Source organism: Oryx dammah, unplaced genomic scaffold (assembly GCF_014754425.2).
Source record: "Oryx dammah isolate SB20612 unplaced genomic scaffold, SCBI_Odam_1.1 HiC_scaffold_10, whole genome shotgun sequence".
In the NCBI taxonomy this organism is placed as follows: Eukaryota; Metazoa; Chordata; class Mammalia; order Artiodactyla; family Bovidae; genus Oryx; species Oryx dammah.
This window is the reverse complement of record NW_024070194.1, coordinates 42868657-42893005: the sequence shown is the minus strand read 5'-3', so window position 1 is coordinate 42893005 and position 24349 is coordinate 42868657. Positions and strand designations below refer to the sequence as shown.

General features: G+C 42.5%; 1 protein-coding gene and 1 pseudogene across 3 annotated transcripts in view; one reads left to right on the top strand and one right to left on the bottom strand.

Moving 5' to 3' along the window:
* Positions 1 to 2363: 2363 nt before the first annotated feature.
* LOC120868607 lies at positions 2364 to 24258 on the bottom strand (annotated as a pseudogene).
* The window catches only part of XRN2 (5'-3' exoribonuclease 2), a 66488-nt gene continuing 66299 nt past the window's right edge, over positions 24161 to 24349 (top strand). Inside the window, exon 1 of one of the 3 annotated variants that reach the window (XM_040248612.1) lies at positions 24161 to 24331. In XM_040248612.1, the coding sequence (XP_040104546.1) occupies positions 24257 to 24331 (75 nt within the window). In that variant the 5' untranslated portion in view covers positions 24161 to 24256. The remainder of the gene's footprint in view (positions 24332 to 24349) is intronic. The other 2 variants (XM_040248614.1, XM_040248615.1) reach the window with 2 other exon arrangements.

The window sequence follows — 24349 nt, the reverse complement described above, 5'->3', positions numbered from 1 at the left end:
ATGAAGCCTGCAGAAAAGCCAAAAGTGTAAGTTTGGAGAGGGTCCGAGTTGATGAACATATTGAATTGGAGGAAATGTTGCACCCCAGAACAGGAAAGCTCCATGCCCCTCCCCACCCCCTAGCCCCATGCATCTCTTCCATCTGCCTGTTCACAGGTGAGGTCCTTTTTATAACAAACTGATAAGATAGTAAAGAAAGCTGAGTACTGAAGAATTGATGCTTTTGAACTGTAGTGTTGGAGAAGACTCTTGAGAGTCTCTTGGACTGCAAGGAGATCCAACCAGTCCATTCTGAAGGAGATCAGCCCTGAATATTCATTGGAAGGACTGATGCTGACATTGAAACTCCAATACTTTGGCCACCTGATGCGAAGAACTGACTCCTTGGAAAAGACTCTGATGCTGGGAAAGATTGAAGACAGGAGAAGGGGATGAGAGAGCATGAGATGGCTGGATCGCATCACTGACTCAGTGGACACGAGTTTGAGTAAACTCTGGGAGTTGGTGATGGACAGGGAGGCCTGGCATGCTGCAGTCCTTAGGGTTGCAAAGAGTTGGACACAACTGAGCAACTGAACTGAACTGATAAGCTAGTAAGTAAAATGCTTCTCTGAGTTCTGTGAGCCACCCTAGCAAATTAATGACCTCCTGAGGAGGAGGTCATGGGCACTTCTGATCTACAGCCCCTGGGTCAGAAGCACAGATGATGGCCAGGCCTTCAGGTGGTCTCCGAAGTCTCAGAGGAGGACAGTCTTGGGGGACAGAGCCCTCAACCTGTGGGACTGTAAGCCAACAGGGATGGTACCTCCACAGAGACCCTTCATTCCTTTTCTTGTTCAAAACTTGCTCTTCTCAAGATTGAGGAGTGTCAACTTTTAAAAAATGCACAAGGACTTCCCTGATGGTCCAGTGGCTAAAACCCTGCACTCTCACTGCAGGGGGCCCAGGTTCGATCACTAATCAGGGAACGGGATCCGACATACTGCAACTAAGAGTTTGCATGCTGTAACTAAAGATCCTGGTGCAAGCAAATAAATACATCAATATCTAATTTTTTTGAAAAAAGGCTGTTAAAAAGTGCAAGATGTGAGAGTTACAAGCTAAGTTTTACTTGAGGCAAAATGCGCTGAGAAACTGCTCTCAAGAGGTTGGGGGGAAGGTCAGTATAGACGTGACTTTTGGTGAAGGGGGAAGTACATACCATCAAGCATATATTTTTCCAGAAGATTTCTACTGGTTTCATGAAGCCTTTGCTAGTCACAGGGAACCATCTTCACCATGGACAATTTCAGTGCTTTTTCTAGATATGGGGAATACAAGAATTGGGCTCCTAAAACCAGCTCCTGGAAATATCTGCCTGAAAACGTGTCCTGCCAGTCCCCACCTGCCTCCAGGACCGAGGGCCTCATTTCTGTTCTCCACCCTGAACTCCTTTCATGGGGTGTTGAAGGTCAGCAGCTGCAGCAGGACATGATTTAATCTTTCTGGAGGTAGATAAGTAGATAAGTATTAGTCCCTCAGTCATGTCTGACTCTTTGTAGGCAAGAGGCAAAACCCTATTGCATTCTCTAGGCAAAAATATTGGAGTGGGTTGCCATTTCCTCCTCCAGGGGACCTTCCCAACTGTACATAAAGGGGACTTCATTAATGGGCATTAGAGGATACCCCAGGTTAACTTGTCATAGAAAACTGTCTCTTGAGCCTTTAAATTCTATACCAGTTATACACCTCTGGTTGGCTTATCATTTCTTCCTTTATTTAGGTTTTAAGGTGAATGTGTTGGGGCTATTTGTTTCCATCAACCTGATTACAAATCTAAAGGCACAGTTGAGATGTCTGTTCTTGCTATCCTCAAAAGATATTGCTGCAAATCTACTCTGATTCTCATTCTGTTCAGCTTACAATATAAATAGCTTATTATTTTTTGCAACTTATGTCTTACAATAAAGCAGTGCTGAAAAATTAAATAGAAGAAAGTTCAGTTGCCATATAGGCTATGAAAAAGATTTGCTGGTGGTGACTTTTAAGCCTGATTCTAAATAGATTTTCTAAGAAGGGCACTTGGAAAATGTGGTTCAAATTTTGCTATTTAAGCTATCTTGAAATTAAAGGTTCACTCTCCCTAAAATTTCAAAAAGCTTAGAACTTAGGCTTTTAAGGGTATAGCAGTGATAAAAGCTTTCATAATCATTTCTAAAAAGCAACACTTCACAGTTTTTTCTCTTCAATGGTTCTCTAATATAATTCTAGAAGGAAGGCAACAGAAAATTAAGAATAAAAATAGCTGAGCTCTCCACAGTTGGGCTTCCTGCCTACTTTTCCTGTTCAAAGAAAAGAGGAGACACCATCTTGCAACAGATGCATTATAGACAACTGGGCTTCTCCAGTGACAGTCAGCATTTGGTGCCCCAAGTCCCTTGGTTCTTGTTGCCAATGGTCAGCCTGGCGATGGTGGTGAAACGGGGGCAATTAATCTGTAGATCAGGGAGGGCTTCCTTTAACAGCTGAGGGTTACCATCCAGTATGATTCCAAAGACCTGTAGTGTTTTTAGTGTGGGAATTTCTCCAAGTTCAAGTAAAGTTTCAGGTATTATGTCATAGCACTGACTGAGTGCTATGTTGGAGGTAGCTGAGTTGGTAAATATCTAGAAAGCAGTCATTTTTCAGCATAACATTATCACTTAAGTCTAGGTGGACAAGAATGGGACATCTTCCCCACTGAGGTAGAGACATCTGATCTCTGCAGATTCTTTCGGTACCTGCTGAGATTCAGCTGGATGATGGTCTCTGACATGTATGCTGCTGCTGCTGCTGCTGCTGCAGCTAAGTCGCTTCAGTCGTGTCAGACTCTGTGCAACCCAAGAGACGACAGCCCACCAGGCTCCCCCATCCCTGGGATTCTCCAGGCAAGAACACTGGAATGGGTTGCCATTTCCTTCTCCAATGCATGAAAGTGAAAAGTGAAAGTGAAGTTGCTCAGCTGTGACCGACTCTTAGTGACCCCATGGACTGCAGCCCACCAGGCTCCTCCATCCATGGGATTTTCCAGGCAAGAGGACTGGAGTGGGCTGCCATTGCCTTCTCCCGACACTTGTGCAATAGCCACGTACACGTGTGCTTTTCAGCAAAGTCAAAGCACCAAGAGAGTTTCAGCTCATCCAATCTGGAACAGCTGCTCAGCAAAATCTTCAGGGCAGATTCAGAGAATCCAGAACACCCAGAAAGGTTGAGTTTCAGTAAATTTGTATTCTTAGCAAGATTATCAACAATGGGACCAGAAAGCTGGAGGCCTTCCAGGCTGAGATTCCCCAACTTGGAGCAGTGACAGAAGGCCGTGGAGGGTAGACACATTGATCACTGAGTTTGACAGGTGCAGGTGCTGTAGACAAAAAGGGCTGAAATAGTCAACTAACAATTGGTCCATAAATGATCATGGGCAGCAGAAGGCAACCACCCGTCAGGACAGAAGCTGACCAACCACACCTGGGTAAGGGTTTCTGTCTGTGAGGTCTACTACAGTCTGCCAGAGAGATTCATCAAACTCTAGACAATGCTGTCTCTTAACAAACACTGGAGACTTTCAGGAGTTCAGGGAGGCACAGACAGGAAAAGATTCCTAAGAGTAGCTCGTCTGGAAGGGAGTCCCGAGATATAGCTGGAAAGTTCTCTTGGTTTAGCTTAGGTCTGCAGATAATCATAAAGTCCTTGTCATTCCCTTTGCTTTTCAGCTGTTTTCATGGGGGACTCTGTGGGTGGCCAAAGTTTGAAAGCAGTTCCTGGCAGATGTTCTACTGTCCGTCTCCCTCCTTCTCTAGGGTAGAGACCCCCATGCCTGAAAGCAGTCAGAAGTCTAGAACCCCATCACTACCTGAAACTGGTGGTAGCATGGGTACTCTGGTTGGGAGTCTCCTGGAAGTGTTTCCTGTGTGTGGCGTCTGCAGGTTGGAGAGTTTTAAATGTGCTCATTAATTGCAGAGGTGCCCGCCTCCCGGATTCCCACTTTGGTCTGTAGAGGCATACCAAATAGATAGGTAGATAGCAAGTGCCAATTTGTAGTTGACAGGAATACCAAAGAAAGGTGGAGGGGCAGATATTGTAACCAAGAAGTACCCCTTGGGGCCTTCCTGGGTTGGGGGAGGCATGCCTCCCCCACTACCCTCATTGTCTGCTTTAGCTCCTCTCATAGCTCAGATGGTAAAGAATCCGCCTGCAGTACAGGAGACCTGGGTTGGATCCTTGGGTCAGGAAGATCCCCTGAAATGGCAACCCACTCCAGTGTCCTTGCCTGGAAAATCCCATGGACAGAGGAGCCTGGTGGGCTGCAGTCTGTGGGGTCTCAAAGAGTGGGACATGACTGAGTGACTAACACACACAAAGTATCTAGATAACAATATTGGATGCAAATTTCCTGAGTGGTTTTAAAGATATAAAAGCCTCCCAGTCTCCAACAAATGGAAGATGTTGACTACTTGAAGACCGAGAACACAGAGCCCCAAGCCTCCTGGAGCCTGAGGACTGATACTCTGAATCCCTGTGATACCATCCTTCTGCCTCACCATCAGCCAGTCAGATAACTGCACAAGCTGACCTCAGATCTGTGACACCACTCCCTTCCCTGGCCCTAAAAATGCTTTCCCAAAACTCTTTTGGAAACTAGAGGTTTTTCAGGGCAAGAACTACCTTGTCTGCTTACATGGCCCAGCAGTAAAACTTTCTCTGCTCCAAACTCTGATGTTTCCGTTTGTTTGGGCTCACTGTGCATCGAACACACGAACTTGCACGAATGTGGTCTGATGCTGTCTCGGGGTAGACAGTGTCAGAACCTAGTTGAATTGTAGGACACTCAGCTGGTGTCAGAGAATTGCTTGATGGAGAATTGCAATTACACACTGAAACTGGTGTCAGAAGCTATATGTTAATTATTACCCAATGTTAGGGCTTCCCAGGTGGCACTAGTGGTAAACAACCCCCCTGCCAATGCAGGAGACGTTAAAAATCACAGGCTCAATCCCTGGGTTGGGAAGATCCCCTGGAGGAGAGTGTAGCAACCCACTCCAGTATTCTTGCCTGGAGAATCCCATGGACAGAGGAGCCTGGCGGTCTACCATCCACAGGGTTGCACAAAGTCAGACATGACTGAAGCAACTTAGCACACATATGCACACTCCAATTTTAAATAATGGAAAATGGCTCTTCTTGACACTAAAATAGAGCCCACACCGCACTCTCACACTCTATCCCTAGGCCCTGATTTATTTTACTCCATAGCACTTATCACAACCCAATTACATATTGTTTCTTCACTTAGTTGCTCCCTACCCCAAGCAAGACTGTAGAATCTAGGAGAACAGGCCATTTTTGATAACACCCAGCACCTGCAAAAGAGGCTGACACAAGGCTGTGCAGTCAAGATCTATCAAACGTCACCAAAAGCATTGAATGACTGCAGGGAGGGAAGCCCCATTCAGCTGAAAACAAGTGGCAACAAGTTGTGTATGTCAGCGTATTCAGTGAAGATCACAAATGCCACAGGCATTTGCACAAGGATGGGGTGTCTATACTGGATGGTTAGAGCCAGAAGAATCCTCAGAGGTGACTGGGTTTAGCAAGTGGCTTTACAGGTGAGGACAGTGAGGTCCCAAGGAGGTGAGAGGCTTGTTCAAGGCCACACAGCAGTAGGTCTAGAGTCAGGCCAGTGACTTGGGTCACTATGTAAACTTAAAGCTCCACATGTCTTATTCCTCTCTCCAATGAAGCATCTTTTAGGGCCGTAGCATCCGTAGCCTGACGGTGCTGATTGGCTGGGCAAAAACGAATGAGATTTCAGGAGGAGACTATGGACTGGACAGTAAAAGTCAGGCTCACATGCTGTGGGATCTCTGGGTACTAGACAGAGGGAAACATATTCTTTGGAGCTTTACTTGATTCACCTTGGGTCATGGGATCAGCTGCATGAAAAATATTTCCAGTCTTTGGTATCATAAAAGCCTATTTTTCCCAGACATCAGCTAAAGTGCTCACTGTAACAGATGGAGGTTTCTAAGCCAGTTGTCCTTAAGTAAGTGATCCCATGATAGAAAGATAGAAACACGTGACTGCCATTCACACACAGAAAAGCTTGTGGGTTCTTACCTTTGTTAACTTTCTGAGAGCACTAATTAATTTGAGGCACTCTCCCATGGTGCTGGACTATTTCCCACATTGTGCAGCTAGAACCTGAATCATGACTCATTTCTGCATCACACAAGTGTCCAATTCTGTCTTAGTTCTTATTCAAGTTTCTTGAGTGATTCCATTTGAGTAAATAGACGTGCACTAGTCCAGGTAGAAGATTCATTTCAGAAAAGAACACGAGGATTTGCAGAACAGTGGGAATCAGTTAAAAAAAAAATACAAGAAATGAGAAATGGTGCTTGCATGCTTTCTACACCAATGCACTTTCTCCTTCAAACTGGTATGGTTTTAGCAAATTTAGCCGAGTGGGCCACTGGTAATTTTTTAAAATGCATAGTTCTTCTCCCAGCCATCCTTGTTTTCATCTTCATAATCAGCTTTACTTTGAAGAGTGAAAGTGAAAGTCACTGAGTCGTGTCCGACTCTTTGTGACCCCATGCACTATACAGTCCATGGAATTCTCCAGGCCAGAATACTGGAGTGGGTAGCCATTCCTTCTCCAGGGCATCTTCCCAACCTAGGGATCGAATCCAGGTCTCTCGCATTGCAGGCAGATTCTTTACCAGCTGAGCCACCAGGTAAGCCCACCTTGAAGGGTGTTAACTACAAATTGGCAAGAGTGTCAACTACGAATTGGCACTTGCCATCTACCTCTATAGAATTAAAGCATGTGCTGCTGATCTTCGACACCACCTGAAAGGAATTCAGGGTGGAGAGCAGTAATGAGATCCTCTGTGCTGGGGGTTGGGGGTGGAACTGATAGGACACATCTCTAGATAGTTAGATATTTTCAGGGGCCAATTTTATGAGCCCAATTCTTATATCTTCTTCATCTAGAAAAGCATGAAATCCTTCATGGTGACAGCTGCTCCTCATGACAAGCAGAAACCTTCTGCAAAAAAAATAACGTGCTTAATTTCATGTACTCCACCTTCGCCAAAATCACATATATACTGACCCTTGCCTCTTTGGAGCAGTTTCTCAGAGCTATCTGAAATGCTGTATCCCAGGCTACAGTCCTCATTTTGCCTCAAATAAAACTTAACTTGCAACTCTCGCACTGTGTATTTTTTAAGTTGACAAGAGGAAACAGCTGAGTGAGACAGGGTGAATTAAACCCATTCTTTTTCTTCCTCTTTGTCATCATCATGAACTGTACATTCCAGTTTTCCTATTTGTGCTTCAGATAAAATTGTATCAGCCCATGTGGTCACTTCATGCTCCCTTAGAGCTGTCTGCTACTTGCCCTTTTTGACTGCTGCAGTAACCCACACCATCCTACAGAGACTCTACAAATGTATCTACTACTATGCCTTGCTCACAGTAGATGCTCACTAAATGCCTGAAGACTGAGTCTGTGAAGAGAATGCCCACTGTACTCCCCTCCCTTCAAAAAGAGGATTTCTGAAATCTTACAAACATGCTTGGAATGTTTAGAGACAAACAAAATTTCAAGATTCATGATATCTGTGAAATTTGTCTTAAGAATGTGCATAAGTCACACATCTAAGTTAGGACTTAAAACCGATCATTTGGCTGGTAGGTATGTGGTCACAGACAATGAGGAAGAAAGAGGAGGAAATCCATGTGCAATCCTGGAAGCACTGCCACTTATGTTTGGCTCAGTTGTGGACAAGCAAGTAGTTCAATTGTGTGTGAGTGAGTGAAGTATAAGTATACTAGCGAGGTAGGAAAGCAAAATAATGAAAAGCAGATGGCAGAGGGCCAAAGATGCTAGTCTAAGGAGTATGAATTCCACTCACAGAAATCAGAGAGCCTCCTAAGGTTTTAGACAATGACAAGAATGCTCATAGAGGCCATGCCTATAATCATCAAACATATATAACATAAATGTTGCTCAGTCGTGTCCAGCTCTTTGTGACCCTGTGGACTGTAGCCCACCAGGCTCCTCTGTCCATGGGGATTCTGTAAGCAAGAATACTTGAGTGGGTTGCCATGCCCTCCTCCGGGGAATCTTCCCAATCCAGGGATCGAATCCAGGTCTCCCATATGGCAGGTGGATTCTCTACGGTCTGAGCCAACAGGGAAGCCATATATGTTACCAGCAATTCTTATTCCTAGTATTTTCTCTAAAGAAATGAAAACTGTATTTGCAAACACACAAAAAATTGTACAAGGGTGTCCACAGAAACTTTCTTCCAAAAAATTGGAAACAACTCAAATATCCACCAAGAGGTAAATGGTCAAAGAAATTGTGGTACATCGACATAGCAATTAACAAAGGATTGATTCACAGAATATGGATGTTTCAAAACCATTACGCTGAGGAAAAGACGTCAGACACAAGACTACAAACGGCAGGTTTCACTTATAGGAAAACCTAGAAAAAAAACAAAAAACTTGCCAGGTGGCGTTAGTGGTAAAGAACCTGCCTGCCAATGCAGAAGATGCAGGTTTGATCCCTGGGTCGAAAGGATCCCTTGGAAATGGCAACCCACTCCAGTATTTTTGCCTGGAGAATTCCATGGACAGAAGAGACTGGCAGGTTACAATCCATGGGGCCGCAAAGAGTCAGACATGAATGAGCACACAAGCACGCACTAGAAAAACTATTCTAATCTATTGGGACAAAATGCAGATTAATTGTGCCTGAGGCCAGGGGTGAGGGGAGGAGTTGCCACCCCACGCACAAGAGCACAGGGAACTTTGTGTGTGGGGGGGGCAGGCAATGAAATTATTCTATATCCCTGTTGTAGTGATTTCGCAAGTACATACATTGGTCAAAATTCATTGAAGTGTACACTTGAAACGGATGCACTTCAATGTATGTAAATTAAAGCAAAACGAAGTTGGTTTAAAAAAAGAAAACAGAACTCTATTTGGGCACAGCACTACCTACGGCAAAGAGGAAACAGGACAGACTTTCCTAAGGTGCTTGTCCTTTAGCCTGAAAGTGAGGTGTAGCCTGTGACATAGAGGCCCTGCTCTGTAGCACCATGGACAGCACCATTGGGGGGCCCATGGCCAAGGAACCACATGGACAGAAAGGAGCCAAGAATGCCTGTGTGTGTGTGTGTGTGTGCATGTGTGTGTGCGTGTGCGTGTGTGTGTGTGTGTGTGGAGGGGATGGGATCCCTGGAGTTAATTAATGCATGTCGTTCTAGTGAAGATCTTACCTACTGGCTTGTCCTTCAAGATTCTTCCCAGTTCTACTTCCCATGAATTCTTACTTGAGTTCCTGCCCACACCAGCCTTTTCCTTTTTCTCTCTTCTGAACTTTTACAGTAAGTCCTGTTTGTTTAATTTTTTGGGGGGGTAACTATGGCCTTTTTTTCCCCCCTTCTTGTACTGCTCTTTCAGTTGCTTATTGCTACTTAATTTGAAATGTGGTTACACTTTACATCATCTGCTACTGCCAGGCCCTGAAGAGGGAACCACTGTCTGGATCCCCCTCAGTGCCTCCAGAGAAGTCAGGCAGTATTTGTGTATGTTCTTTTTTTTTTTTTTTACTTTACAATTCTGTATTGGTTTTGCCATACATTGACATGAATCCACCACGGGCGTACATGCATCCCCAAACCTGAACCCCCCTCCCACCCCCCCTCCCCACAACATCTCTCTGGGTCATCCCCGCGTACCAGCCCCAAGTGTGCCATATCCTGCATCGGACATAGACTGGCAATTCGATTCTTACATGATATTATACATGTTTCAATACCATTCTCCCAAGTCATCTCACCCTCTCCCTCTCCCACTGAGTCCAAAAGTCCGTTATACACATCTGTGTCTTTTTTGCTGTCCTGCATACAGGGTCATCATTGCCATCTTTCTAAATTCCATATATATGTGTTAGTATACTGTATTGGTGTTTTTCTTTCTGGCTTACTTCACTCTGTATAATTGGCTCCAGTTTCGTCCATCTCATCAGAACTGATTCAAATGTATTCTTTTTAACGGCCGAGTAATACTCCATTGTGTATATGTACCACAGCTTTCTTATCCATTCATCTGCTGATGGACATCTAGGTTGTTTCCATGTCCTGGCTATTATAAACAATGCTGCGATGAACATTGGGGTACATGTGTCTCTTTCAATTCTGGTTTCCTCAGTGTGTATGCCCAGTAGTGGGATTGCTGGGTCATAAGGTAGTTCTATTTGCAATTTTTTGAGGAATCTCCACACTGTTCTCCATAGTGGCTGTACTAGTTTGCATTCCCACCAACAGTGTAGGAGGGTTCCCTTCTCTCCACACCCTCTCCAGCATTTATTGCTTGCAGATTTTTGGATCGCAGACATTCTGACTGGTGTGAAGTGGTACCTCATTGTGGTTTTGATTTGCATTTCTCTAATAATGAGTGATGTTGAGCATCTTTTCATGTGTTTGTTAGCCATCCGTATGTCTTCTTTGGAGAAGTGTCTATTTAGTTCTTTGGCCCATTTTTTGATTGGGTCATTTATTTTTCTGGAATTGAGCTGCAGGAGTTGCTTATATATTTTTGAGATTAGTTGTTTGTCATTTCCTTCATTTGCTATTATTTTCTCCCATTCGGAAGGCTGTCTTTTCACTTTGCTTATATTTTCCTTTGTTGTGCAGAAGCTTTTAATTTTAATTAGGTCCCATTTGTTTATTTTTGCTTTTATTTCCAGAATTCTGGGAGGTGGATCATAGAGGATCCTGCTGTGGTTTATGTCGGAGAGTGTTTTGCCTATGTTCTCCTCTAGGAGTTTTATAGTTTCTGGTCTTACATTTAGATCTTTAATCCATTTTGAGTTTATCTTTGTGTGCGGTGTTAGAAAGTGATCTAGTTTCATTCTTTTACAAGTGGTTGACCAGTTTTCCCAGCACCACTTGTTAAAGAGATTGTCTTTACTCCATTGTATATTCTTGCCTCCTTTGTCAAAGATAAGGTGTCCATATGTGTGTGGATTTATCTCTGGGCTTTCTATTTTGTTCCATTGATCTATATTTCTGTCTTTGTGCCAATACCATACTGTCTTGATGACTGTGGCTTTGTAGTAGAGCCTGAAGTCAGGCAGGTTGATTCCTCCAGTTCCATTTTGCGTATGTTCTTGATTCACGTTGGTTTTCACTTCCTAAAACTGGACTCTGTTAATAATTTGGCATAAGGAAGAGACATAACAATTCTCTTATGATTGAACTTAAGGGCTAAGAAGGGAGATACTGGGGCTTCCCAGGTGACTCAGTGGTAAAGAACCTGCATACCAATGTAAGAGACATGGGTTTGATCCCTGGGTCGGGAAGATTCCCTGGAGAAGGAAATGGCAACTTACTCCAGTATTCTTGCCTGGAAAATCCCATAGACAGGGAAGCCTGGTGGGCTACAGTCCACGGGGCAGCAAAAGAGTTGGACACGACTCAGCGACTAAACAACAAGAAGAGATACTGAGGTTTGTAAACCCTTTGGTAATTCATCTCTGTTTCTACTTTGATTGACTGACCATAATTTCTACCACACAGCCAATACCCTATTCAGGCGATGTAGTCTCTGCAGCAAACTGAAATCGAGTTGATGTATTTCCCTGATGATTTCATATCTCCACGGTTTTTTTTTTTCAATCCTGAATTTCAGCCAGGGCAGTCACATTTGTATTTGAAGCCTGCCAACTCTGGCCAGAAATCGGGTGTCTGCTTAAGACACACCTTGACAAGTGGATTAGATGTTCCAGTAAAAGGCAGATAAATGTCACTCATGTCACTATAAATAAAAGTCTAGGTCTGCTTATCAGCTCGTAGGGTTGAGGTTGTACCTTCAACACTTCTGAGTGCTTCATGCTTTATTATCCTTGAAACGAGTCCTTTTCCCTCCAGTCTCTCTACTTACACACCCAGAAGGAATTATTTCCATTTGACTCCTTGAAACATGTGCCTTCTGTCAGTGTCCTGTCTTTTGCTTTAGGAGACAATATAACCTGTGGCCTTAAACAGAAATCTGCCAGGATCTTCTCAGATGTCATATTATGGAATGAAATGTAGCAGGAGCCTTTCACGGTGCTGATCGAGAACATCTTGTACCTGCTTTATAAGCAAATCACATTCTAGCGGACTTTGACTGTTTGGGGTTATGTTTTAGAGCGTGGGATTTGTCACTGAAATCCATGTAATAATAAGTATGATTTAGATTTGTGGTTTTGGTCAAATCCTGTTCTTTGAAACCGAACTATGTACAGCCAGCCAAACTTTGCGAAAATGTCAGTCACAACGTGTCACACTTACAAACATACAGCATCAATTCTAAAAGTATCTGAGGGATACAAGGCCTTGAAAAAAAAAAAAAGAAAGATTTTTGTGGTTGGAGAAATTGAGAGATGGAGAATCCAAAAAGGCTCTAAAATGGCCACAGAAATGTAGGCCACTTAATGCAATTTAACCCTAAAGTGACTTCATTACAGTTTCCCTTTCTCAACACTTTGGGGTATGATGCTCATTGTTTAATGTCTTTGGTTAACTTAAGGTGTGAGCACAGATGGAGAAAGTTGAGAGGGAAATAATCTTTCTGAATACATTCATCAATGTGTACAGATGGAGGCCTTACAAATGCATCTTTCAGTTATCTACATTTTTGAGCTGCATTCTGAAGTTCAGCCAGGACAGGACTGCATAGGAACAAACATGCTTTCACCAACGTCATGTTCATTTGTACCTGTGAATTACACTTGGTGATAATGATTGCCTATTGTGTTGCAAGGAGCATTTGAGACAAGATCTCAATATATCAAAATCCTAGAAATCTGAAAAAGTAGCTTTGGATTGGGTTCTAAGAACAGAAATTTGTTGATTCTATTTCCATTTCTTATGTCTTAAGATAGAGGTTCTCAAAGTGTTTGGCCCTGGGGCTCCTTTATACTCTTAAAAATTATCCAGAAGACGGCGGAGGAATAGGACGGGGAGACCACTTTCTCCCACACAAATTCATCAAAAGAACATTTAAATGCTGAGTAAATTCCACAAAACAACTTCTCAATGCCGGCAGAGAACATCAGGCACCCAGAAAAGCAGCCCATTGTCTTCGAAAGGAGGTAGGAAAAAATATAAAAGACAAAAAAGAGACAAACGAGGTAGGGACAGAGCTCCATCCCAGGAAGGGAGTCTTAAAAAGAGAGAAGTTTCCAAACACCAGGAAACACTCTTACTGCCAAGTCTGTGGTGAGCCTTGGAACCTCAGCAGGCAACATAACTGGGAGGAAAAATAAATAAATAATTAAGACCCACAGATTACCTGTCCAACGGTAACTCCCCCAGTGGAGAAGCAGCGCAGACGCCTGCATCAGCCACTAGCAAGCGGGGGCTGGGCAGGGAGGCGCGGGCTGCATCGCTTAGAGAAAGGTCGGGGCCTGAATGCCCCGAGGGCAGTCTGAACGATTTAACTTGGGCTCGCAAACCAGACTGTGGGATAGCTACCATGCAAAAACCCCTAACGTAAGACACCGTCAGGTCCGCTCACAGAACAAAAGACTGAACAGAGATAGCTGCCTGCAGACCATCCCCCTCTGGTGACAGGCAGCCAGAGTTGGAAGGGGGCAATTGCAGCCCCAGAGAGGCATTATCTACCAAACTGCAAGCAGGCTTCTTTACTAAGACTTCTTGGGGTTCTGAACGGTCAACATCTGCCTGAGAAGGTGCACTGGTTGTACACCCAGACAACCCAGTGGCAGGGAAGTGGGGGGGGGGCGATAAGTCACAGCAACTGCGCTCGCCAAACACCTCATCACCTGAGCTGCTCGGACCTGGGAAAGGCACAAACGCAGGCCCAACCAAGTCTGCACCTCTGAAGACTACCCGAGTGCCTGAACCTGAGCGGCTTAGACCTGGGAGGTGCATGCAGCCCAGGGCCGGCCTTAAACGGTTCCTGGTGGAGCAACCTAGAGCCTGAGCAGTGTGGGCAGGGAAAGCACACGCGCCATGAGTAGGGGCAGGCCCAATGTGGCTGAGACACTGCGAGCACATGCCAGTGTTATTTGTTTGCAGCGTCCCTCCCTCCCCACAGCACGACTGAACAAGTGAGCCTAAAAAAGTGTCCACCACCGCCCCCCTTGTGTCAGGGCGGAAATCAGATACTGAAGAGACCAGCAAACAGAAGAAGCTAAAACAGAGGGAACCGCCTTGGAAGTGACAGGTGCAATAGATTAAAACCCTGTAGTTAGTACCGACTACATAGGAAGGGGCCTATGCTGCTGCTGCTGCTGCTAAGTTGCTTCAGTCGTGTCTGACTCTGTGTGACCCCATAGAAGGCAGCCCACTAGGCTCCTCTGTCCCTAGGATTCTCCAGGCAAGAATACTGGAGTGGGTTGCCATTTCAGGAAGGGGCCTATAGATCTTGAGAAATATAAGCTGGACCAAGGAACTATCCGAAAATGAACTGACCCCACACTGCCCACAACAACACCAGAGAAAGTCCTAGATATATTTTTTACTATTTTTACGATCATTCTTCTTTTTAAAAATTTTTTTAAAATTTTAAAATCTTCTATTACTCCTTTAATTTTCATTTTTATAACCTACTATTATTTTGCAAAAAAAAGACCCTATTTTTTTTTAAAGCAAACTTCATGTATATATATATATTATAATTTTTGTGACTTTGTCTTGTTTTTTTTTTCTTCTTTTCTTTAATATTGTATTTTTGAAAATCCAGTCTCTACTCTAGATTTTTAATCTTTGCTTTTTGGTATTTGTTATCAATTTTGTACCTTTAAGAACTCAATCTTCAGTACCCATTTTTACTTGGGAGTGAGATTACTGGCTTGACTGCTCTCTCCCCCTTTAGACTCTCCTTTTTCTCCACCAGATTGCCTCTGTCTCTTCCCTCCGCTTTCTCTTCTCTACCCAACTCTGTGAATCACCAGTGTGTTCTGGTGGAGAACACTTAGGGAACTGATTACTGGCTGGATCTGTCTCGCTCCTTTTGATTCCCCCCTTTTTATCCTCCTGGCCGCCTCTGTCTCCTTCCTCCTTCTTCTCTTCTCTGTATAACTCCGTGAACATCTCTGAACAGTCCAGACTGTGGAGCATACATAAGGAAGTGATTACTGACTAGCTTGCTCTCTCCTCTTTTGATTCCACCTCATCTCATTCGGGTCATCTCTAACTCCGTCCTCCCTCTTTTCTTCTCCATGTAACTCTGTGAACCTCTCTGGGTGTCCCTCACCATGGAGAAACTTTTCATCTTTAACTAAGATGTTTTATCAATGGTGCTGTATAGAAGGAAAAGTCTTGAGGCTACTGTAAATTTAAGACTGAAAACCAGAAGCAGGAGGCTTAAGTCCAAATCCTGAGAACACCAGAGAACTCCTGACTCCAGGGAACATTAATTGACCAGAGCTCATCAAACGCCTCCATACCTACACTGAAACCAAGCACCACCCAAAGGCCAACAAGTTCCAGAGCAAGACATACTACACAAATTCTCCAGCAACACAGTAACACAGCCCTGGGCTTCAATATACAGGCTGCCCACAGTTACTCCAAAACCACTGACATCTCATAACTCATTACTGGACACTTCATTGCACTCCAGAGAGAAGAAATCCAGCTCCACCCACCAGAACACCAACACAAGCTTCCCTAACCAAGAAACCTTGACAAGCTACCCATACAACCCCACCCACAGCGAGGAAACTCCACAATAAAGAGAACTCCACAAACGGTCAGAATACAGAAAGGCCACTCCAAACTCAGCAATATAAACAAGATGAAAAGACAGAGGAATACCCAGCAGGTAAAGGAACAGGATAAATGCCCACCAAACCAAACAAAAGAGGAAGAGATAGGGAATCTACCTGATAAAGAATTCCAAATAATGATAGTGAAAATGATCCAAAATCTTGAAATCAAAATGGAATCACAGATAAATAGCCTGGAGACAAAGATTGAGAAGATGCAAGAAAGGTTTAACAAGGACCTAAAAGAAATAAAAAAGAGTCAGTATATAATGAATAATGCAAATCTATGCCAAAACCAATACAGAATTGTAAAGTAAAAATTAAAAATAAATAAATAAATTAAAAAAAAACACTCTGGAGGAAACAAATAGTAGAATAATGGAGGTAGAAGATAGGATTAGTGAAGTAGAAGGTAGAATGGTAGAAATAAATGAATCAGAGAGAAAAAAAAAATGAATTAAAAGAAATGAGGACAATCTCAGAGACCTCCAGAACAATATTAAACACTCCAACATTTGATTCATAGGAGTCCGAGAAGAAGAAGACAAAAAGAAAGACCATGAGAAAATACTTGAGGAGATAATAGTTGAAAACTTCCCTAAAATGAAGAAGGAAATAATTACCCAAGCCCAAGAAACCCAGAGAGTCCCAAACAGGATAAACCCAAGGCAAAACACCCCAAGACACATATTAATCAAATTAACGAAGATCAAACACAAAGAACAAATATTAAAAGCAGCAAGGGAAAAACAACAAATAACACAAGGGGATTCCCATAAGGATAACAGCTGATCTTTCAATAGAAACTCTTCAGGCCAGGAAGGAATGGCAAGTCATACTTAAAGTGATGAAAGAAAATAACCTTCAGCCCAGATTACTGTACCCAAGGATCTCATTCAAATATGAAGGAGAAATCAAAAGCTTTACAGACAAGCAATAGCTGAGAAAATTCAGCACCACCAAACCAGCTCTCCACACAAAAAGTGTGTATAAACTTGAACCCAAAACAATAAAGTAAATGGCAATGGGATCATACTTATCAATAATTACCTTAAACGTAAATGGGTTGAATGCCCCAAACAAAAGACGAAGACTGGCTGAATGGATACAAAAACAAGACCCCTATATATGTTGTCTACAAGAGACCCACCTCAAAACAGGGGACACATACGGACTGAAAGTGAAGGGCTTGAAAAAGATATTCCATGCAAATAGAGACCCAAAGAAAGCAGGAGTAGCAATACTCATATCAGATAAAATAGACTTTAAAACAAAGGCTGTGAAAAGAGACAAAGAAGGACACTGTATAATGATCAAAGGATCAATCCAAGAAGATATAACAATTATAAATATATATGCACCCAACATAGGAGCAACACAATATGTAAGACAAATGCTAACAAGTATGAAAGGGGAAATTAACAATAATACAATAATAGTGGGAGACTTTAATACCCAACTCACACCTATGGATAGATCAACTAAACAGAAAATTAACAAGGAACACAAACTTTAAATGATACAATAGACCAGTTAGACCTAATTGATATCTATAGGACATTTCACCCCAAAACAATGAATCCCATCTTTTCCTCAAACTCACACGGAACCTTCTCCAGGATAGATCACATCCAGGGCCAAAAATCTAGCCTTGGTAAATTCAAAAAAACTGAAATCATTCCAAGCATCTTTTCTGACCACAATGCAGTAAGATTAGATCTCAATTACAGGAGAAAAACTATTAAAAATTCCAGCATATGGAGGCTGAACAACACGCTGGTGAATAACCAACAAATCACAGAAGAAATCAAAAAAGAAATCAAAATATGCATAGAAATGAATGAAAATGAAAACACAACAACCCAAAACCAGTGGGACACTGTAAAAGCAATGCTAAGGGGAAAGTTCATAGCAATACAGGCATACCTCAAGAAACAAGAAAAAAGTCAAATAAATAACCTAACTCTACACCTAAAGCAATTAGAAAAGGAAGACATAAAGAACCCCAGGATTAGTAGAAGGAAAGAAATCTTAAAAATTAGGGCAGAAATAAATGCAAAAGAAACAAAAGAGACCATAGCAAAAATCAACAAAGCCAAAAGCTGGTTCTTTGAAAGGATAAATAAAATTGACAAACCATTAGCCAGACTCATCAAGAAACAAAGGGAGAAAAATCAAATCAATAAAATTAGAAATGAAAATGGAGAGATCACAACAGACAACACAGAAATACAAAGGATCATAAGAGACTACTATTAGCAATTGTATGCCAATAAAATGGACAATGTGGAAGAAATGGAAAAATGCTTAGAAAAGTACAACTTTCCAAAACTGAACCAGGAAGAAATAGAAAATATTAATAGACCCATCACAAGCATGGAAATTGAAACTGTAATCAGAAATCTTCCAGCAAACAAAAGCCCAGGTCCAGATGGTGTCACAGCTGAATTCTACCAAAAATTTAGAGAAGAGCTAACACCTATCCTACTCAAACTCTTCCAGAAAATTGCAGAGGAAGGTAAACTTCCAAACTCATTCTATGAGGCCACCATCACCCTAATACCAAAACCTGACAAAGATGCTACAAAAAAGGAAAACTACAGGCCAATATCACTGATGAACATAGATGCAAATATCCTTAACAAAATATTAGCAATCAGAATCCAACAACACATTAAAAAGATCACACACCATGACCAAGTGGGCTTTATCCCAGGGATGCAAGGATTCTTCAATATCTGCAAATCAATCAATGTAATACACCACATTAACAAATTGAAAAATAAAAGCCATATGATTATCTCAATAGATGCAGAGAAAGCCTTTGACAAAATTCAACATCCATTTTTGATAAAAACTCTCCAGAAAGCAGGAATAGAAGGAACATACCTCAACATAACAAAAGCTATATATGACAAACTCACAGCAAACATTATCCTCAATGGTGAAAAATTGAAAGCATTTCCCCTAAAGTCAGGAACAAGACAAGGGTGCCCACTTTCACCACTACTATTCAACATAGTTTGGGCCACAGCAATCAGAGCAGAAACAGAAATAAAAGGAATCCAAATTGGAAAAGAAGAAGTAAAACTCTCACTGTTTGCAGATGACATGATCCTCTACATAGAAAACCCTAAAGACTCCACTAGCAAATTACTAGAGCTAATCAATGAGTATAGTAAAGTTGCAGTATATAAAATTAACACACAGAAATTCCTTGCATTCCTATACACTAATAATGAGAAAATAGAAAGAGAATGTAACGAAACAATTCCATTCACCATTGCAATGAAAAGAATAAAATACTTAGGAATACATCTACCTAAAGAAACTAAAGACTTATATATAGAAAACTATAAAACACTGGTGAAAGAAATCAAACAGGACACTAATAGATGGAGAAATATACCATGTTCATGGATTGGAAGAATCAATACAGTGAAAATGAGTATACTACTCAATCTATAGATTCAATGCAATCCTTATCAAACTACCAGCAGTATTTTTCACAGAGCTAGAACAAATAATTTCACAATTTGTATGGAAATACAAAAAACCTCGAATAGCTAAAGCAATCTTGAGAAAGAAGAATGGAACTGGAGGAATCAACCTGCTTGACTTCAGGCTGTACTACAAAGCCAGAGTCATCGAGACAGTATGGTACTGGCACAAAGACAGAAATATCGATCAATGGAACAGAATAGAAAGCCCAGAGATAAATCCATGCACCTATGGACACCTTATCTTCGACAAAGGAGGCAAGAATATACAATGGATTAAAGACAATCTCTTTAACAAGTGGTGCTAGGAAAACTTGTCAACCACTTGTAAAAGAATGAAACTAGAACACTTTCTAATACGCAAAAATAAACTCAAAATGGATTAAAGATCTAAACGTAAGACCAGAAACTATAAAACTCCTAGAGGAGAACATAGGCAAAACACTCTCCGACATAAATCACAGCAGGATCCTCTATGACCCACCTCCCAGAATATTGGAAATAAAATAAAAAATAAACAAATGGGATCTAATTAAAATTAAAAGCTTCTGCACAACAAAGGAAACTATAAGCAAGGTGAAAAGACAGCCTTCTGAATGGGAGAAAATAATAGCAAATGAAGGAACTGACAAAAAACTAATCTCAAAAATATACAAACAACTCCTGCAGCTCAATTCCAGAAAAATAAACGACCCAATCAAAAAATGGGCCAAAGAACTAAACAGACATTTCTCCAAAGAAGACATACAGATGCCTAACAAACACATGAAAAGATGCTCAACATCACTCATTATCAGAGAAATGCAAATCAAAACCACAGTGAGGTACCATTTCATGCCAGTCAGAATGGCTGTGATCAAAAGTCTACAAGCAATAAATGCTGGAGAGGGTGTGGAGGAGAAAAGGGAATCCTCTTACACTGTTGGTGGGAATGCAAACTAGTACAGCCACTATGGAGAACAGTGTGAGGATTCCTTAAAAAACTGGAAATAGAACTGCCTTATGACCCAGCAATCCCACTGCTGGGCATACACACCGAGGAAACCAGAATTGAAAGAGACACGTGTACCCCAATGTTCATTGCAGCACTGTTTATAATAGCCAGGACATGGAAGCAACCTAGATGCCCAGTAGCAGAAGAATGGATAAGAAAGCTGTGGTACATATACACAATGGAGTATTACTCAGCCATTAAAAAGAATACATTTGAATCAGTTTGAATGAATACATTTGAATCACATTTGAATCTAATGAGGTGGATGAAACTGGAGCCTATTATACAGAGTGAAGTAAGCCAGAAAGAAAAACACCAATACAGTATACTAACGCGTATATATGGAATTTAGAAAGATGGTAACAATAACCTTGTATGCAAGACAGCAAAAGAGACACAGATGTATAGAAGAGTCTTTTGGACTCTGTGGGAGAGGGAGAGGGTGGGATGATTTGGGAGAATGGCATTGAAACATGTATAATATCATATAAGAAACTAATCGCCAGTCCAGGTTCGATGCAGGATACAAGATGCTTGGGGCTGGTGCACTGGGATGACCCAGAGGGATGGTATGGGGAGGGAGGTGGGAGAGGAGTTCAGGATAGGGAACACGTGTACACCCATGGCGGATTCATGTTGATGTATGGCAAAACCAATACAATATTGTAATTAGCCTCCAATTAAAATAAATAAATTTAAAAAAAAATTATCCAGCACCCCAAAGGGGTTTTGTTCAGGTGATTATACTTGTCAATATTTACCATGTTTGAAATCACACCTGAGAAAATTTTAGAATATTTAAAATGCTAAAATAAATAATTATTAATTCATTTAAAAATAACATGAAGCCCTTAACATGCTAACAGAAGTAACATGCTTATGAAAACAACTATTTTTCCCAAACCCAGATTAGTGAGGAGATTGGCACTGTTTCATATTTTTTGAAATTCTTCAGTGTCTGACTTAATAGAAGTCAACTGGGTTGCCACAGCTGTTTCTTATCAGCAATTTGTTGAGAGATCCCATCACATAGCCTCTAGAAATTTCCACTATATACTTTATACACTTGGAGGATGAAAGTGAAGACAGAAAATCACACATTTTTTTGGCTGTGCAGCATGTGGGATCTTAGTTCCTCAGCCAGGTATTGAACCCATGTCCTCTGCACTGGAAGCTTGGAGTTCTACCCACTCGACCACCAGGGAACTCCCCCAAATCACATGTTAATATTATTATAAAAAGTTTTAACATTATGGACCCACTGAATGAATCTCTGGGATCTTAAGGATCCCTGGACCACATTTTGAGAACCACCGCTCTCAAAATTCAATTCCATGAAAATATTGACAATCTACTGGATGCTTATCACAAGATCAATAAAGACACATCCCTGCCTCCAGGGAACATACAGTGTCTCCTTCCACACACACCTCATTTCCAACCCAATCTCACTGAGATTTCAAGACTCTTTGTCAGTCTATTTCCTCCCTATCATCTCTGACTACCCCTTTAGATGACTAGATCTGTATCTTTTTAAAATGTCTGTAGCAATTGTCTGTGCAGTTCACTTGGGATATTTAATAAGACTTGTGGTATGAGTTTATTATTGGTCAAAATGTGACTTAATTACTTATTTCATATGCCGTGGCTGTACCTTGTCCTTGCTAGTGATGGATAAGACAAGTGATGGTAACAAGGCAATTACTTATTTTGCTAATGGTGCCCACATAGGCAGCAAAGGCTGTGGACCTTAAACGGATATTTAATAATTTGATTTGCAGCTTAACTAAGGAGTGTGGCAGAGACAATGCTGTGTTCCCCAATCCTGTTTCATTTTCCTATTACTGAGTACTCCAAAAGATGAGATTGGGTAACTTTCCCCCACAATATTTCCCAATCTCGTCTTCAGCTGGGAGCCAAGTGATTGGAATTTGGTCAAATGAATGTAAGTAGAAATTATGTAAAGCCACCATCAAGCCTAGCCTTTCAGAACATCCAGGGCAGCCCTCCTGCCCTGCCTTCCTTTGGTAGTGGCTGTGGCGGTCACATATTGAGCTAACAGAACCGCAGGATGAAAACAGCTGGATCCCTGAGTCACCATGTGGAGGACAAACAGCCCTGGAGGGAGCTCAACCACACTTTTGGTCAGCTGATGAGATTTCAGCCATTATTTATTATCCCAGCAAAGTGTAGCTTGTCCTGATATATTAGAAGAAAGAGAATATTTACAGATGAGATAAGAAAAATGTCAGATGCAATACCACATGTTAGAAGTCAAGGAGAGCTATGGAAGATGAGAACTGGCAGGAACCTTGGGCTCTGTGCTGGAAACATTTATGGAGAAGAGGGGAAGTGGAAACACGTAGGATTTGAGCTGGCACAAAGACTTTTTCCTATGCAAAGGAGAGGAGCTTAGCTCCAAACAGTTTAGGGCAAAAGGATCATTTATTGGCACATGGAAATGAAGGACAGGTTTACCAACCAAACTGCAGGAAGAGGGATTTAGCTGTACTTGAAACCCACTGAAACCAGGGACTAAATCTGCTTCTCTCATTGCAGGCTGGCAGTAAATCCCATTCTGATCTTTCAGCCTCAACCATCTGGGAGGTGCTGCCTCACCTTCCTTATGGCTTGAAGTTGAAAAACGCTGGGCAAGGACTCTCAATGATTCAGCTTTCCCAGCTAACCATCCCCATACCAAATGCCTACTGTACATGTGTGCCTATGAGAACATAGCATTGCCCAGGGACGTCAAATACTTGAGGAAGGGCTCTTTCTAGGAGAAACGAGGGACTTCACCACAGACATAATTCCAGGTAATAGTTTCGACTGTTCTTAGGTAAAATATGGGCTAACCATTTCTTTAATTTCCACACCAGTGGTTTAAACACAGTGGCATCAGACCACAGAGAAGGGGGCAATGAATAATGCCAGGTGGCAGGGAGAAACGCTTCCCTAGAGACCTCTTGAGGTGAGCCTTTAGGATTGAGTATGATTTGTCAAGGCAGGAGGGGATTCCAGGGAGACAGACTTCCAGATTTGAGCAAATGGACATAAATACCTCCTCTTGCACGCCTCCCTTCTTATATGTTGAAAAAAAAAATGTATTTGAAGCCATCAGAAAACAAAGGATATAAGTATCCTGTCAGTGCAAGGACAGAGTATTAAATGATCTTTACTTGGACTGAAACAGAAGCAGTGTGAATAAGCAAGACTTAAGCCCCCTCTATCCCGGCCTCTCATCTGTTACAGGAAGATGATTAAAGCACCCTCAGAAGGCCCAAGTGACGATCAAATTTGATAATGCCTTAGCCAATGCTTTAGCACAGTGTAAACTTGCAAATAAGTGCTGGAGAGTGACACGAGCAATTATTTTACTCATAAACGTAGCTGGAAGGTTGAATTACATGCTACACTGCATTTTATAACCAGTGATAAGTGAGTTGTTTACGCAAACCATAGGTCATCGGTGCAAAATACTTAAAAAAAAAAAATACGGTTGCTAACCCAGATTCATACTGTGGCATAAAATCGGGAGAAAACAGGAAGCAGAAGTAACGAGTGCGTGTGGATGATTAGATTATACATGAATCGAGGTGGGTGAGAAGAGGGAAACCAGTCCGCCAAGGTTCCCCGGAGCAGCCTGGAACGCAGGGTTCCAGCCCGAGGGTCGCCGGTTGCCGGGGAAGCTCTGAGTCCCTTGCGGCCGAGGACGACGAGCCACGCGGGCCACTGCTCCCGGCCACCCGCTCACTAGCCACGCCCCTTTCCGGCCCCGCCCCACCGGGCCGGCACCTCCTTCCTCGTCTCCTCGGCGGCGGCGCCGTGACCTAAGTTCCGGTCGCCGGGCGCACGTGGGCGGAAGCGCCGGTGCCCGCCGCGGCTCGTCTCTTTGGTTACCGCGCGTTCGCTGGCCGGGCCGCCGCCCGCAGCTGCGCCGCCGCCATGGGAGTCCCGGCCTTCTTCCGCTGGCTCAGCCGCAAGTACCCGTCCATCATTGTCAACTGCGTGGAAGAGAAGGTGAGGGGGCGCCAGGCG